The sequence below is a fragment of the Bombus vancouverensis genome, chromosome 15, assembly GCF_051014615.1.
Source record: "Bombus vancouverensis nearcticus chromosome 15, iyBomVanc1_principal, whole genome shotgun sequence".
NCBI lineage: Eukaryota > Metazoa > Arthropoda > Insecta > Hymenoptera > Apidae > Bombus > Bombus vancouverensis.
The window spans coordinates 5353326-5371748 of record NC_134925.1 but is presented as its reverse complement, the minus strand read 5'-3'; the positions used below and the strand labels follow the sequence as shown (position 1 = coordinate 5371748).

At 37.5% G+C, this 18423-nt stretch overlaps 1 protein-coding gene across 4 annotated transcripts in view; it reads right to left on the bottom strand.

Moving 5' to 3' along the window:
• The window catches only part of Hex-A (Hexokinase A), a 34908-nt gene that overhangs the window by 8159 nt on the left and 8326 nt on the right, over positions 1-18423 (bottom strand). The window contains exon 1 of one of the 4 annotated variants that reach the window (XM_033335429.2): positions 3784-4240. The exons of 2 other annotated variants lie outside the window; for them this stretch is intronic. Coding sequence is in view for 1 of the 2 variants with exons in the window: in XM_033335426.2 (XP_033191317.1) it covers positions 3879-3923 (45 nt within the window). In the remaining variant the exon portion in view is untranslated. Of the gene's footprint in view, positions 1-3783; positions 4241-18423 lie in introns of those variants that run through there. One more of the 4 variants, XM_033335426.2, reaches the window with a different exon arrangement.

Below are 18423 nucleotides of genomic sequence, written 5' to 3'. Positions count from 1 at the left end.
CTCGAGTACTCACTTTACGTAACAAGAAGGAACATGTTACTTATAAATCGAAAATCTAAGGAAGGTTAACAAAAAATGAATATCAACATGAATATCAAGTATCAACGATCTGTACGTTATGACGAGCAAGTAGGTATTACAAATTTGAAGATATTTTTTTCTTCTCGACTCTGCAAAGATAGTAAAACACGGGCAAGAATTAGTCTACATTTTATTATTTATTGCATATTCTATAAATCGATTCTCTGCGACTGTTATTTCACGGAAAATTTATTATGTTCGCTACGGCGCGATATAATCGCGTATACCTTTCATCTAATCATGCGAGCAATGATACAATTCAAATCATTAATTCGTGAGAGATACGGCATCACGAAATTTCGCATATTTATCGGACATGATTAGAAGAGCAATAAATCACTAGTTTATCACACAAGTAGCCCATGTACGTATCTACTTGATAAATGTACTCGAAAATTAATAGTTCAACTCCAAAACGTATATCAAGTATGTAAATTTCAATTAGACTATGTTATGTAGAAAGATATCAATCCCCTCGGTGATCTTTATTTCTTTGTCGCTGTTTTACATTGTTTTTTAACGGTTTATTTAATAGTACGATGGCGCGTAATTAACATGTGATTTGCAAGCTTTCCGTAAAATAATTATAAATCTAAAATGGAACTATGGCACGATAGTTTTAATAATTGCGTAATGTAACAGTCGTTCTATGAATTGGTAATTTTTTCCAAAATAAAGATCTCGAAATTATAGAACCCGTACTGCGCGTGATTAATTCTTTGTCATTTCGAGGATTGGTAGGTTTTCGCACAACTTGGCCCAATTGCGATATAAATATATATAGTTCCTATTTTGTTGCGCACTCGCACGTTCGAAATTCCCGCCAATTTCCTACGGCGCGCCGTTTCCCTCTTCCTTTTTCCGCGTGTATGGCATTGATCTGGCAGTGACGTCACTGACACACCCTCCTGCCAGCCAATAAGACCGTTTATGAATGAATGGTATAGTACATGTAATATGCACAGGCCACATGCACGCTACAGGAAGAATGTCCAAAGGCCAACGCACAGTGATTCGTATAAATGCACGTGGTACAACCGTACCGAGATGTACCGAGCCATATACTTGTTACGCAGCTATGTTTACGCAATACTTCCGTATGCAAATGCATGCGTATCGAGACATCGAAGCTGACTTCTTCGGAAAAAACAGCATTAACAGTCTCGTTATCGGAATCTGATCGATTCTTCGTTTATGCATCCATGCGGATTATCTTTTCGTCGTGCCTACGAAAAATAAGAGGACGCGACGAACGACGTCTCGAAATTTGTCACGAAACTCGCCTGACGTATATACCAAAAACGGATTTTACGTTTCATCTCCCGTTGCGGATCGACTCCATTCGTATACCGGCTATTTCTGTCCTGTATCGTTCGTCGCATAGCCGAAGTGTCAAGGCCGCCGTGCCGGACGAAAACATCTATCCAAAGCGCGACGACCTCTTTCGTGAGAACATGTTACACGCCTGTGTGTTACGCCTGGACATGCCTCTCCGGAGGCGTCGTCTCTTGCGATTTGTTCTTTCGCGAAGCCGGCGCTTGGTAACCGAACAAAACCGGAACCGTTACACGTGCATCGATGCAACACGTTGCACGGTCAAGAGTTTCGATTATCGAACAGTCTTTCACCTAAGATGTCAAGTTCGTTGCAGTCGCTACTTCTCGGAAACTCTTTCCTATTTGTCGCTTATTTGTCTAAACTTAGATATATCCATCGACTCTGGGTTTCAGCTCGATTTACGAAACAACGATAAAGGCGAAACAACGTTAACGGACCAAGATTTTGTTTCGTCGAGTGACAGTTGATGCTGATAGTTGTCGGAACCGATTTCGAGGAGCGGGCGTTCTCTAGTGTCGAGTATTAGATAGTATTTCTCGCAAGTGGACACTCGGACATTGCGTTGAAAGCGACTATCCGAGTTGGCTATTACATCAGATAGTCGGATAGTCACTCCCAACGGAATATCCAAGTGTCCACTTGCGAGAATATTTCTCATTGAGTGGAAATGATATAGCACGATCGTAAATTGAAGCATTAAGAAACGACACCCATTGAGACGTAGTCGCACCAACATCGCACTTTGCTAATTTTTTCTGTTGCAATTGGTTAACGTCACGAATGTTATTATAGACGTCCGATCTAATAACGCCCTATTAAACCAAATTTCACACGTTAATCTTCCCATCGTAAATGATGAATTCAGGATTTCTGAGCTCAAGGTCTTTTGAAGTTCATAGTATTGTAGGTCGTTGAATTCGTCTTGACAGCGGCTACGATACTACGAAATCGAGAAAGCACCGTGCCATTCGATAAAATCAAGGTGACGTTAACATTTAAGAGAAAAAAGTACTTCTTGACGATTTTAAGTATTGCAGTTCGTAGCTGAAATTTTCGAAACGGACGAACCTTTGTTCGAAATATTTTTTTATTACGTTATCGCAAGTGTTTCGAAAATCGTGCACATCGTTTCGCTGAACACATTGTATAATGTCAGTAGTTCGTTTCAGAAAGTGATTTAGTATAGCAATGGTGAGATAACATTTCACTATTATATATCTGTGTGCATATGTACGTAGAATAAACAAATGTGTCGAGTATTTCACTGCCACTCGATGCAAAGAACAGATACTAAACGTTTCTTTAAAATTATTTTCAATTACTCCAAAATTTTAAGAGATACTGCCGCCCCTCTCGCGATAATTATAATCGGTCAGATTAGTCGCAGACTCGTGGTCAATGGTTTCAGAAATTATACGAAATTTTAGTTAGTGCTCGATTAAATAAACTTCAGCCCATTGAATCCTACCTACTTGAACACGAGCTTCTATTATCTGAATAAATAATCGTGGGTGGCGAAGAGCATCAGCGAATTTCCAGCGAATTTACCGCGTAAAATCATCGGACTCAAGAGAAAGAAGTAAAGTGGATTTGGACGAAGTTCGAAGCTGCTTATCGTCTCTTTCGGTCATAAATTATTTAAAGGCTTATCGTCCGACACGATACGTGGCACAGGTATCGAGAATCGCGTGCGTTTATCGATCCTAAATATACACGCTGCACTCACAGGTATCATCGAGCATGTTACTTTCCCTTTTTCTCCCCCGTCAACGATCATTATAATCGATAACAACAGGGGCACCGAATTGTCACGCTCCTGAAGCGCTCTATGGAAACGGTATTTGGTAATAGCCAGCGGCGGTAAACTTCTCGGCAAACTCGTTTTCGCACTGTGCTATGTGACAGTCGGCATTGTCGATCGAGTGGACGTCTCGTAGTTTCGCGGATATGACTCGTGCAATTACTTATCAGTCGATACAATCGAACACGCATATTCCTTTTTTATCAGCCACACTGCCCATAATCGTGCGTCGTGCGTTTTACGTAATTCAACGCGTTTGCTCATTAATCGATTAATTAATTAACCGCCGTAGCGGCGGTCACGCGTCGCGTCCTACCGTTCGTGGATTCCTCACTCGTTCGTCGAACACGCTCCCGATCTCTGTTAACCTTTACGCGCGAATCAGCTCGTACAACCTCGGCACTCCTATTCGTAGTTCCTACGGAACAAGCTTCGAAACGAGCGATGACAAGTCACGTACGATAAAGCGACTTCAAAAAGAAACGGAAATGCGTTCTTCTACACAATTCTTTCTTCTTTATCCATGTTTTACATAAAACGAGCCGCGACGAGGAGAAACATACACGTTAAAGGAATTCCATCGATCGACACGAAAACCGGCCTCGTCTTCCGTTACACGAGCCATTCTTCTTCGCGTACGATGCTCGCCTTGGCTCACCTCCTGTTTGATCATGTCACTGGAGGATAACGTCGACGTTTTCATTGCCCTCCCTTCGCTGTTGCACCCCGAGCTGCGGCCCTCTAGAAGCTTCGTGTTTAACGCGTTTTCGAAGCACGGCCCGGCGAGAAAGCACGATGGAACAAGAGCTCACGACACGTTTCGAGGAATTGCCACGAATCCGGTTCTCTCTTCTATGTTATACACGATCCGTGTTCCGGTGGATTCCAGACGCACGAGTTCATACACGCGCGTCGATGTAACTGCGTTCTCGTTCGGATAGCCACGTACGATTTGTCGTTTACCAGCGTATCTCACGAGTTTTATATCGCGACTACTGGTACGAACACGTCTGTTCCACGCGCGTACCTACGCTTCCATGGACGAACATGCTGAACTAGTGGTGGGGAGAAAAGAGGCCATCCAGAAGACCGACGACCCAGTGACGGATGCACCAGGATTCCTCGCTACCGATTAACGAAACTTTTTGCACCCGCATTCCGTGCCATACTAATTTTACGTCATTCATCATTCAGATTGTGTATGTTCATATACGTTATAGTCACTCGGCATGTTCGTATTTGTGAAGCAATCCTATAATGATCGTAAAATTGCTTTCGACCGGAGGTTAATGTCACTCGATACTTTTGAGAATGTTGTCGAATATCGTCGAACGTTGTCAGTTTTAACATCGTTATATATATGGAAATCGTAGCAAGCGGCGGCTTAGAATGCTCATCGTATGATTTCAGATCTGTTTTAACAGTTGCCGATAATTCGTTTTCATTGTTTGCACGCGTATGCTTCGTTTAAATGGAAAACACAGCCTGTAGCTGTAAGCATGTAAAACAACGTACAAAGTAGAATACGATGTTCGCGTTCCTTTATAAACAGATTTACGAATCAACACGACGAGTTAAGAAGTCTTTTAATATGCAGAGGCGATAATCGAATTTTTCCTTACTTTCCGCAATAAGCAAATTTTTCTTCGCCTCCGGGAATACCCTTTCTTTTCATTCCGAAAGATTCTACGAACCGATAAAAAATTAATATCGACACTGTATCTTTGATTAGTTAATTCGCATGATTTGTAACGATGTTTATATCCGATAAGATTTAAGCCATCGAAAGTATCGCTTCATTGGTCTAGTCGTTTATATCATTATCGTAAATTTCCAAAACTGCATTATCATACTCTACGATGATAATTCCCTTATCGAATATGGCATTTTTCGGGATTAAAATATATCTTTGTGCAAACAAACCGACGTATTAATTTCATAATCTTCCATGAATCAGTTCCGCCTTTTATTAACTGCAATCAACAGCGAGACTCTTACGAAAACGGAGCTGGTTCTTGCGTCAATTGTAGCGGCGGGTTCCGTGGCGTGCGATACGACGCTGCATAAGACGCTTTGGTGGGATATGTAAAGAGTGGGGGGAGCGAGAGAGGGGTGAATTTCCCCTTGTTCGCACACTCCGTTATACCCAACATTATCGGTGAATGTGCCGTGCGCGAGATGGAGGCTCGTCCTCTCAAGGGCAAAAAAGTCATTCGATTCCGCACCCACAAATTCGATGATTGCATCACGTGAATCTGAGACGCTTCTGTTACCGTGTTACGCGAAAATTTGCAAATTTGCGTCTTCCACGTCTGCGATGAATTTTTCCACGTCTACCAATTGCTATTAATCGTTATTCCTTCGAAAAATAATTTCCTTACGGCATCGAACATCTGGTTTGACCTTTTCATTGATATGATACAATGTTACTGCAAAATACATTAAAAAATAATCGACTTTAATGTCCAACACGTGCATTATCTTCTTCGAAAAAATATGGAATCATTGTCATTCTCTGACGAGCTTAACTCGGTATTTCATCGCATAATTTATATATAACATTTTTTCTTTTCTTATATCGTTTACGGTTAATCCGTGAAATTAACAAGATCACTATTCCGTATCCTCGTTTCGAAGCAACAGAAACATCGAGAATGATTACTTTTTAATCGTCTTTTTAATTGAAGGCCCTCGTTGCATTCATTCTCGTTTCTTCCGTATCTTCCAATATATTCTTTGTTAGTGTATCGTTTAACACGGATGAAATATGTCGCGAAACAGCGTCGTAAAATGATTACCGGCTTACCATTCTGTGAGTAGATAAACGTCGCTTAAAACCCGGATAAGCTGTCGAGCTTATTCGCTAAAAAGTTGCACCGTCTAGAGATATTTTAACTTGAATATTGTTTTTTCATGGCTGTTTTATCGAAAAACCTTCCTCGACGAAAATCGATAGAGAAACGAGCAGAACAATGCTATCGACACAGCGATACGTCGATTAAACCAATTTCAATTTCTATTCTCTATATTATGAACTTTCTAGCATCGAGATTGCACAAATACGATAACACGTGCAGCGTTTCCAAGATATTTGTAATAAAAAGTCGAGTGCAAAAACGTACTCGAGTACCTTCGATCGATCTACCATTTTCATTAACCAATAGTACTCGATCGTTCACTGCTTCATTCAGTAATATTATTGCATGGTACTGAGCATTGCGCTCTATCTAATAAAAGTCGTTGATTCTCTTCGATCTATCCAACAATTGTCCCACGGTCTATGTCCATCGTGCTTGTTCTTTTGCTTCGCGGTAACGCAATATAGCTTTGCAACAACAACGACGCAATTCACTTCGTTTAATCTTCCAGTCAATTTATGTTTCATTATACCGATATCATATAGCTGACAACAAATAGAGTATTTCATTCTGCTCTTCCATTGCGTATTCAAGCGACTCGAGCTGCAACTTGCGTTTATCTTCTGGAGACTGTGTTTCTAGCGGACAAGCGATGCGCCACTTCCGTTCGTTATATCCGCACTCGAATGCACGATATGTTGAATGTTCCGATATTTATTCTAACCCTCTATAATTAGAGTTTTGTCTACATACAGAAGAATAAGAGCGACGTCACGAAAAGTTCTAGTCAAGGTATTTCTCGTTCAATTACTATTTCACAGAATTATATTTCTATATATTTGCGTTTATTGCAGGTTCAGGTGGATGCAGACAACGTGCAACGTTCGTAAAGCAAGCTTTCTAAAATATAATATTTATGTAAGAAATATACGTTTTATAATATTTTATATGTGTAAACTGTACAATTGAACCGCGTTACATCGTCGTTAGTTCTAACATGTTCGACCGATCGGAAAGCTGATAAAGTTGATAAAACGTAAAAGGAACAAATGGTCCTCCTACGAAGGTAAAAGCCTCGTTGTCATTCGATCGATCGAGCATTCTCCATCGTTTCTTGTCCATTATCTTGTGCTTTTATATGCCACATGGAGGCTTCCACGTGGCGTAGTGCATATTCTTTCCAGGTGTGTTTGGCGAAGCACAAACATATGAGTCGATAGGGACGATAGTGACAGAATCGTTCCTGAACGACGACGTGTATTCGATGGTCGATCGATGATGTTGACTGCGAAGAAGTAGGCGGTGCAGAGCGTTGAAAATTGTTTGCGATGAATCGTGCAAGCAGAGGAAGTTCCTCCAGGTCACGATTATAAGCAAGTTTCTCGGCGTAGACTCGATAGAAACTCGTTATTAATTATTACATCGAACAGAAGATTCCCTCTGACGAAAATGGAAAATATTTTTGAATCGACGCTTTAAAATCAGCTTTCTTGAATTTTCGTTGACAGGTGTCGTGTGCACGAATGATACTGTATTTCCTTAGCGTTATCGCATTCTTTCCAAAGTTCTTTTATTTGTATGCCGATCCTGTGTTTTTCACTGTCCAATACAAAAATAAAATAAGAGAAAATTGATAATTATTCCGCGTCGCTGTATGACGAAATTCGAAGCGCGGTTTGGCTTTTGAGCAGACTAGTACAAAGCATCAAAAGCGCGTGTGAATTTCGTCGGACGATTATTCTAAGATCGATAAAGCTTTTCTACCGAAGAAACGGCGTGAATGAGAGTTTTTAGTTCATCGGAGGCTCCGTCTTTGCGTTATAAACATCCCTTTTTTATAAAACGTATAAAAACATCATGTTCCATAAATATAAAATCGTTGGTCTTTTCTAATGTTCTTTAGAAAGACCAGTAACGTTTGTGAAATATTGTCATATAATAAAAGTGTAAATGGTCTCCCTTAAGATAAATAAAAGTAAAATAAGTAAATAAAATAAAAATAAGATATTATTATCTCATTTTTGTCTGGAATAAATGACGTGTAAAAGAACAGTATATTTCGTTTAGAAATATTTATCATTTACTGTTGAGGTTATTAGATGTATGAACAGAGGAAAAAATCCGCACGCTAGCAGTTTTACTCTATAACTGAAAACCCCAAAGCCATCGTCGCCTGTCTACTGTCTATGGCCTGCCTTCGTCCCAGTCTATTGTCTACACGCTGTCGATGGCTTCGGTACTTGAGAGAACGAAAAAGACCAGATGTAGAGTTTTCTTAGAAGTGGTGACCACTTCAACATTTACGATATCGTTTTCAGACACACGAAGTAATTAATCGAAGTAAACTCATAGTAGAAAACCGCTAAGTAACGAATCTTTGCTTTGTTACAAACGAATATTGTTCACCTACTTGAGTTGCTTCACACAGTTTACCGATACTAAGAATCGACACAATTTTTATGTACATAATTCTTATTCTTATCGATATTTCGTATCAACGTATCTTATCATTGAATTCAAAAAATTCCTGAGATTTTTGCTAGTTGATTTTCATTTTCCCGTTCGATAAAATTTCTCGCAAGAAGACACAAAGTACCAAAACAAGCCATTCTAGATAATGTTTCGCTATTCCGGAAGAGACTCGCGAGGATGCTTTTAAAATGTTCATTCTTAACTAGAATATCTTTTCATAGAAGATTCGTGTTCTTTAAACGTTTCCTTTCATTCAAACCGGTTTTCTTGATCCCTCGAACCTCTGTTTCAGCGAGAAAAAGTCGCTACTCGAATAATTGCGCGCCAAAAGAAGCTTCCGCATAAACGGAACCAGGTCTAGTGAGATACAGTTGCGCAATGTTGGCAAACAACGCGAAAGCCAATGGTCGTGAACAATTCTACCGTCGAATTCCGAAATCGCGACTCCATATCTAAATTTCCTATCACGCGTGTCTGTAACATTGACTTTCGAAAATTCCAATTAATCCTCAGAAATATATGATAGTTTATGGGAATACGAATAAAGCTTGCTAATGACGGTTTTAGGATCTCGTGCCTATTTTTCTTATACGAATATAAAGGTGAGACGCGCTATAAATTCATTTGGGCGGTAAGAAAGGGAGAGTTCGAACATCAACGTCTTTTAAAATAGAACGTTATAGGGGCCTCGGTATATTTTGAGAGCATGGCATATACATTCGGGGACTCCAATCTAAGACAAGAAATGAAAATAAGAAGATCAATAGCGAGCTCGGAGATAATTATCCTATTAAAAATTATCCTTCGTTAAAGATTAACACGCGTTCTTGTCGATGAAACGGAATGAATTGTAAGCTAAAAGGCTGCTAGTATACACACAAAAGTCTCAAATTACGTATTTGTTTCAACCCTCGAAACGTACAAACTTTGGATTTTATTCAATTTTACAAGCACGTGATATTAATTGCATCTGTAAAACTCGTATGTGATTGGTAAGAGAATCGTTCGGCTATGCCATCGGCTGAAAAACATCGTGCAGTCTCTCACGTTCCATCGAAACACGCGCGCTTAAGTATAGTCACGCGTGTGTTCGTTCAAGCCTGAAACTTCGAGGCTTTCAGGGGTGACGCAACGCAACAGTCAGCTGGTTTCATCGAGGGAACGAACGTGCCATTGGTCGGCTGCGAGGGCTCGTACGGTCGATCCCTCTTTTGTTTGACGTCATCGGCGTGACATTCTTCTTTTAGGGAACGTAAGACGTTACCTTTTCGTGAGTACACGAGACTTTTCAATGGCGGTCCGCCGCGTTTTCACGTGCTTTCTAAATATATTCCGATTTCCACGAATCATTGATTTCCAACGACAACTAAATAATTGTTAGGGAACGTATCGTGTCAGGTAAAACGAGAAACGAAGTTTGTTATGACAGGAAAAAGCTACGATTCATATTTTTTTTTTTATTATTTAGTTGTTTACATTCACAATTTGTCCGATTTGGACATTTGGTAGAATTTTTTGGCAGTTTGATTATCATGTGGGTGGCTACCCCCAGCGGGGTACCATCTTCGTGTTTGTTAGGTTTTATCCTTTGTGAACGATTCATATTTGACGATCAAAGCCAAAGATCTGATAATTTGTGAGAAATTTTGAAGATATAAAAGTGTATAAACTGCGCATAATTATGCAAGAACACATAAAAACTTAAAAAAAAAAAACAGTCGTGATTTCTAGCAGCTGAAGAAAATTTTGGTTTTAATCCCATTTCTTTATTCGTATTTATAAAAATACAGTACTATGGATAGTTATAAACTCTACACTGTTTTTAGGTTTTTCGTGTTACAATGTAAAATAAAACTGAAGATACGACAAAAATCTTCTTCTTTCGAAGTCTAAAAAAAATTAAATTCTCTTCCAAAATTACGTTCTCGGCCGTGAACAACTACGAACTAATTACATAAATAATTAATTAATTATAACTAATTATATAATGATATAAATATAATAATATAATATTGTGAAGTTTTCATTCAGCGTTTAGTGAATTTTATTTTTTATTGCCTCCATTAATCTGTTAGGTACACTATCCTCTAACTTATTTAAACTTTCGTTTTCAGTATTCGTTTTCGCAGATTTCGTTCTTTCTTTTTTTATCCTTTTTTTGAGTTCGACGACGTCCTTCGTAAGTGGGTTCTTTTGATCGTAAATTTTTCTGGCTAAAATTCCTCGCAGCTTTTCGGTCGTAAGCGGATTAGGATTGAATACTGGTCATGATAATAATTCCATTCCGAAATTTTGATACCACATTTTTATACTTAGCGACTGTATGAATAAGAGCATTGTCTTGTTGAAAACTTGTTTTTTTTTTATCTTCTATTTCGGTTATGAAATGTAATAATTGTCGATAAATATCAAGTAACATCTCCTGATATCCTATAGCGTTCAATTTACACTTTACAAAAACAATTTCACTTAACATATTCAAACATGATCTGCGGTTTCTTAGAAACATTGAACAAATAATGCAGAAAATGCGTTTGAGTCTATAATTATTCACAGCGCCGTATAAATTTTTCTAATAATTCGCAAGTCGGTGGATAGGAAATATGACAAAAAATTTCATACAAGCACAGAGCAGAGATCCAGGTGAAATCAAAACTGGATTAAATTCCACATTAATTACGAAGATTCTTCGAAAGAAAGGAACGAACAAACAGCCTTAGTCGACGAGAAAAAGTTATCCCAAACGCACACCGCAATTTCACAACAATTGTATCACGGATAAAGATTGCTATATGGGCACGATATCTTCAAATTTATGACCAGAAACGGATTTGCAAATATCGTATTGCGATCAAGAGAGACGAAAAAGTCACGTCGTTAAGTTTCCATAGCTTTTAATCGTCCAGAAATAATTTCTTTTACGATAAAAGAGATAAAACGCTGATGCTTTCGTGTAATACCCGTAATTTCTTCTTTGCACGCAATATCAATAAAGATAACTTCGATAATGCAGAGGACAAACCAATGGTATCGTTTATTCTCAAACAAAAGAAACAAGACCACACCTTTCTTTGGGTGTTTCAATTAAGTTGAATTTCGAATTTAATTATCGACTAAAATTAGATAGAAACGAAATTGCGAAATAAACTATCATCTACTTTTCAAGGATAACATTTAATCACGTTGTCTTCTATATCGCCTTAAAATTTCTTTTCAAAAATTAGAAATTAAAAGGATTACCAAATCTTCTTTGCCTTTCTAGCCTGTTTATTTTTCATAATTATCTAGAAACTTGCCACCACCTTGGATTTCCATGATCTTTTAATACATTGTAGAAATCAATATTTCGAACAATTTTTTCCTTTGTGTGTTATCGTCGGACTCTTTTAGCGTTCGAGATATTTGCGAAAAACTGTCGGTAGCACAACAGCGAATTCTACCTGTAGAGAATCATCAGCCCGATAACACGTAAAAAATCATCGAAATCCAAGATGCTGGCAGCTTTCTAAATAATTACCTTATTTTTATATTATTTTATATTTTCCAAGCCCTTTGCTACTTAATAATAGCGAATAGTAATTTTTTAAATATTTTGTTGAGTAATCACTGCAATTTTCGATCTATTTTTCAAGCCATCTAAACAATTAATTACCCATTTTAATGGCTACACCATTTATATTTTAAGTACTAGTTGTATAATGGTTCATATGTTAGAAATAAATACACAAACACATACGGTGTATGGGTGAAGAATAAATAAATAAAATAAATAATAAAAATGATGGCAACATAGAAACAAAAGTCTTTCTGATCGCATTGCTTAATTATACATTTTTCCCGGTAGCAACCCGATATTGCCGTAATTATTTACGCTATTGACGCTAATTTGACAAATAACAGCCGACACGGGAATACCAGTTTCCCGATAATTAAACCGCAGGGAATTCGTGCATTGTATGAACGGAGGTTTCGTCATCGACGGAAGAATGTGATCAGTCAACTAAAACGTGTGTGCTCTCACGCATCTTCGTTTTCTCTTTGCATACGTGAGCATTCAACTACACGCTGAGCTAGTTCCCTGCAGGATCCTTTCCTTATCCAAAGACTGTTCGAAATTCCAATTTTCCTACCTATGAGTCGCATATCCTCGAATTCTCGCACGTTTGTCTAATTTTTTACGCGTCGTTTAATTTTTTATCTTCTTTAAGCGGACGAAGTTGCTGAAGTTCTAAGGTTTCTCCACGTTCTCATCGAGTTTTTTAATAATTACAATCGCTACGAATACAGTGACAGAAAAATGTCGCGACGCGGCAATTCATTCGCGTTCTACGAGGTGTTCCACGAAAATTAATCTTGAAACCAGCGTGTCACACGTGATAAGCGCTGAAATCGTCGCGTTGCGCCGATGCGAAAGAGGAAGCGGCGACAGTCACGCCTAAAGAAACACCTCGTGGATCTACGGTAACGTCCTCTTATCGATCGATACATTGCTTAGGAATTTCATGCTTCTTGACTGTCAATAATAATAATAATCGACGAGGAATCGTTCGTCACCTTACGAAGAACGTAACGTGCATGAATAAGGATAGATCGATTTTCGAGGTATGTATCTTAAGCAATGCTAGCGATTCAGTGGTCACGAAATGAAATTCGGAGAATAATTTAATCGTTTTCTAGAAGAACACGTGTGAAATAGCGTGTTCATTGTTGAGAACATTTTTATATTCCGATAAAGGATAGACTCGATCGATATTTTGACGATTTTAATAAAATAAAAAAAGTCGAGTAAGAGGCGCCTAGTCGCGTAAAAACCAGTTGCGGTAGCTTGTTTTATTTTTAAACGATCGTATGTATATATCGGAAATGAATAGAAAGATGAATGGGGCGAGGTCGTGGCGAGGATTTGCACGAATTTTACCGGTGGCCCTGACTCGAACTTCATACGTACGTGTTCAGGCTCACGTAATCATCTCCTTGGAACTATGTGAGCATTTTCTCTTTTGAAACACGTCTGACCCATGAAACGAAGGCTTCTACCTCTTTAGATGCATTGTGATTCGTACGTGAAAGATATTATATACAACGTGTTTCAAAAAGATTATAAAATGAAATTTAATTATAAACTCGATACATCGGCAATTGTGAAACCTGATTACTCAGAGATTAACTGATAAATTAAAGGGATAAGTTTATTTGAAATTTCGCAACTTTTCAAATTTATCCAGTATGTGTATCGAATCATATACGAATATATTATATTATATTAATTTCAATCGTTCGTATCACTGTTCACCATTAATATCCGATAAAAATGTTTTTACATAAGAAATGAATACTTGTCGTTATGTAATTTTAACGAAATTTGAAACTCGTGAAATTTGTAAAATAAATTCATCGGAGATAAAATCATGAAAATTAAAGAATTATGAAGTCACGTGTTATTTCGGCGATGTCTAAAAAACAGAACACTGTAATTCTCCTTGTACTTGTCATCGAGTGATCTTCGAGGCAGAGAAAATGTAGGAAGCGTTATATAAGAATACACGCAAATAGTACACATCTTAGTAAATTTTGTTTTAAATACGTCCTCGACCCTGATGTCTCTTTATTTTCTCGTAAATAATAAAACTATCTGTCACGTAAAAAAAGAAAAGAAAAAGAATAGAAAGAAACGAATTTTACTAACAAACGTCCATTATGTGTAAACTTACAGAATGCTCATGAACATGTATTTCTTACTATGTTAAAGAGCAAAAAATTAGAAAAGAACTATTTACCTTTTTCTCAAAAAATGAACGAATATTCCAACAAAAATGTAACATATACTTTCGTTTTATCTCCTTGAAATAAATCGTGTACAATTTTCCTACTAGCAATAATCGCGGAATCGATAAGAGACATCGGTATTTTGGCTAATAAAATTAATTAAGATGAGGCCCGAAGATTGGAACAAGAAATAATCGGACGGTGTTAAATAAAATTACGTAATTGCTAGTTACACCAGCCGAGTTCAATATTCAATCGCTTCAATTACGTCTTACGTAAATTAAATATTTTACGCCAGAGAGGAAAACAAGACGATAGAAAAATATTTCGTCGTCAAACAGATTGTTATCTTAATCGCAAATGATTAGACATTGGCTAAATCACACATATGTATATTTCGTCACTTATCGTAAATCAGCTCGAGTCGACAAAACAATTATACGTGAGAATATTTGTTGAGTTCCCCTTAATTTTAGATGCAAAAAATTAGTCGGACATTTTCTAGTAAACGTTCGAGTAAACGAGGAACTGCACTACGATAAATTTGTTGATCTTTCCAGAAACATTGTATCTTTAAAACGTGAGTTCTACATTTTTAATTTCTTCCATCTTCCATTTTTCTCAATCCTTCGATTTTCTAATTTTCTAACGCGAAACTGATAAATACCCGAATAACACGGAAATGTGTTCCAGCGGTTTTAAAATCCAACTTTCGATGGAAATTTACCGCAAGATCGCGAGAAGCATCATCTTTGTTCTTATATTTATATCCTTATATTATCGATGATAATGTGAACCCTTGTCAATCTACTCGCAAGCGGAACGTAAATACGCTTAAGCATTGGTTTTCTGATTGCCATCTTCGGACAAAGACCCCATTGTTTCACACTGTAACTTTGTCTAGTTGCGTGGCAAATCTCTTTGGCGAATCTCTTCGAACATATTTTGATACTTGAAATTCTTGGAAATCTCGAGGAATATTTAAAGATAAATGAATCTTTGGTTCTCAAAGTTCCAAGAAATCTCGAATTTTGTTATCACTTGAGACTTATTGCCCTGCAATAAGCAATTATTCGAAGTTTCATTTCTTACATAACTCCGTAATACGAATACACTTTATTTTATTTATCTCTGCGTGCTACGCGCGTTCTGATCCTTTACGATCTTGCACCATTACAATTTGCCATAAATGCATGTGCGTTCATAGTCTACGATCTGTGTATAATTGTGGAGGAATTCTTCTCCTACGACTTACTGAAACGGACAATTAGATGTAGCAATTAAAAATTTCCAATTCCACGTCTCTAATCCAGATGACGTTCGAACAGACCGTCGTCCGTAGCTCATACGTACAATTGAAACGTTCGCGATCCAATGTATTCATTCAATAAACGACACTCAACGCATGCGTGTTTCTTAAGTATGCGACGTTCAACGTGCAGCTGACGAGTTCAATGAATTTAATTAGATTCAATGCGTGTCCGTCCGATGTATGATCGAATGCGAATGAATTGGCAGAATCTTCATTACGTATGAGAAATTTTGCGTTATTAAAGGAGAATTTCTTTTCTGATTTTATGGTGAATTATTAGGTTATTTTTTAAACATTAAGATCATTAATCATTAGATTAACGACCTACATGCGCAAATGCGGCATAAAGAACTTCGCTGCATTATATAATAACGTTATAACGTTATAGCTTTCTTTTATAATGATATACCGATATGGTATAAAGTGCCTGGAAGTAATCCAACGTAAATAACTTTGATACAAATTTCCTGCTCACGTCTCTAAAATCACTGAATTAATCTCTAATAAGCCGTAACAAAAACGCGAGGATTAATTTTAATGAAAAGTTGTTTACGCCACGAGGCGATGACGATGCCAATAACAATTTTTATTTTTAACCTGGCCTTTTAAATTTTATCGCAACAATGATTACGATTTTATCAACAATTCCTCTTCTAATTCCCAATATTATCTAAATCACATTTTTTGCGTGTTCCCGCTTTTGCTCCATCTATTCCTTTCGTAATAATATTCTATGTATAATAATTTTCAAATTATCGTTAAGATTGCCGCACAGTATATATCCGTATCGTTTATCGCCTGCAGAGGGTTAACAAGAGTCAAGTTGCCCCTGCTTAAGTTGCATCTCGAAATCATAGTAAGAATAAACATTGTTCAATGTCGTCTGACGCTTTCTAGATGGAAGCGATCCGTAACAATGCCGATCGGAGATTTAAATAGAAGATTGCAACGTTTAAACGTAGCTCGACCATGGCGATTTAATTTACGCATCGATTCGTCATAATACTTCTCAATAATAAATTGTATTAATATTTACTAATAATTGAAATTAAAGTTACGAATACAGGGATAATCTTACTTTATTTATTGTTGTAAATCGACCGTGGATATTTTTATATTTATAAGAAGTTTGAGTAAAAACCTGGAGAACGAACATAATATAGAAGAATATATTTAGGCCACCCAGTATAATGTTTAATAGGTGTATTTCGTTAATTGAATAGTGCTCGTAGAAAACAACACCGTAAGTGCCAAGAAACAAGTTTTTCAGTATGAAGAGAAAATTTATGTATCGATATAGCGCAAATCCATGAAAAACGAAAGTATATCCGTAGAAAACCTTGCACGTGCCACCTGTTAATTGTAAAGAAAGCTGGATGTTCCATTCATTCAGATACATTGCATAGACAAAAGCCAGAAAACAATCAACTAATGTTTGTTCGTACAGGTATTTTGTTTTCTATAGGGGCAACATCGTGACATCATCTGTTAGCAATAATATTTGGAAAGGAAAATGGCACTTAAATCCTATATCACAACATTCTTGTCGGTACGCAGACCATTTTCCAATAAAACATCGAAATTTTTCAATTCTGGCGCTTACAGTGTTTTCTACGAGCGCTGTTCGATTACGTCGATAAAAACGTGAAATTGCGTAAACGTCTACGGTCTATCTGTATGATTTTAGTTTAGTTTTGAAAAATGAATCATCAGCGATGACTCACTCGTCTAGCAGACGTTGAGATGGCGCATCGTATAATAAGATCAATTGATTCTTTCCAATATATGAACTAAACTGGCACAGAGATAAACAAGTGTCTATGTCTATGTAAATTCCGAGTACCTCGATCTAAATCTACATAAATTCCTAGACACGCGTTCTAAACGAGTTTAATAACATTTATTTATAATCGCGCGTACTTTTAAAAACCAAACGGTAGGACAAACCTGCTGACACAATAACAATCGTAAAACAGATATTTGCGAGTGCAACCCGCGCGTACATTCCGTAATTTCCAATGCGGCATTGTTCAAGCAGCAGAGAAAGAGATAACAAGCAATCTGCTTAGGAATTACGCAATCGAACACATTTTTCAATGGAACGTTATTGTAGTCAATCAAAGTCCAATAAACTGGAAACCATCGATCATAATAGACAAACATCGGACTAAAACTGTAGATTAACATAATTCGTTATTCCTGGGTCCGAATCTCCGATTATCGAACTTCGTCAATTCGAAACAATTATCGAAACGAATATCCTTTTCATCGCGATTCATTTTTTCGAAACCAAATTTAGATTTTGGAATGGTTTGCTATTTTTTTGTTAAATTAGTTTTCCTTGTTTCTATTTTGGGTTTTATCAGTCTCGTGAAATCGAGTAGAAGAAGGAGAAGATCAAAGTAAGATGCTATGCACTACAGTTCGTAGTACGAATTGGAAGAGAACGTTGCGACTAAAACGTAAACCTGGCCGACGTATTACATGGATCGAGTATCGCGTTGCACATGAGTATCGTTTTGTGTCGTCATTATGCAACAGCGCGTCAATCCTGTTCCATGCTGGTTAAACATCGTTGCTTTGTCTTTGACGTCTCCTCGCGCGTACACAACTATTTAGAATTACTAGATTTTTCGACCAGACATACGCAGCAGCCAATTGAATGCTATTCCCAAAGATATTCCGATTAAATTGTATTAAAAATTGTGTAGAGATTGTTGGATGACTTATTAAAATTCAATGCAATTAAGAGGTGTGGCCGAGTTGCCGGATAGTCGCCACCTCGTCGATTTCGA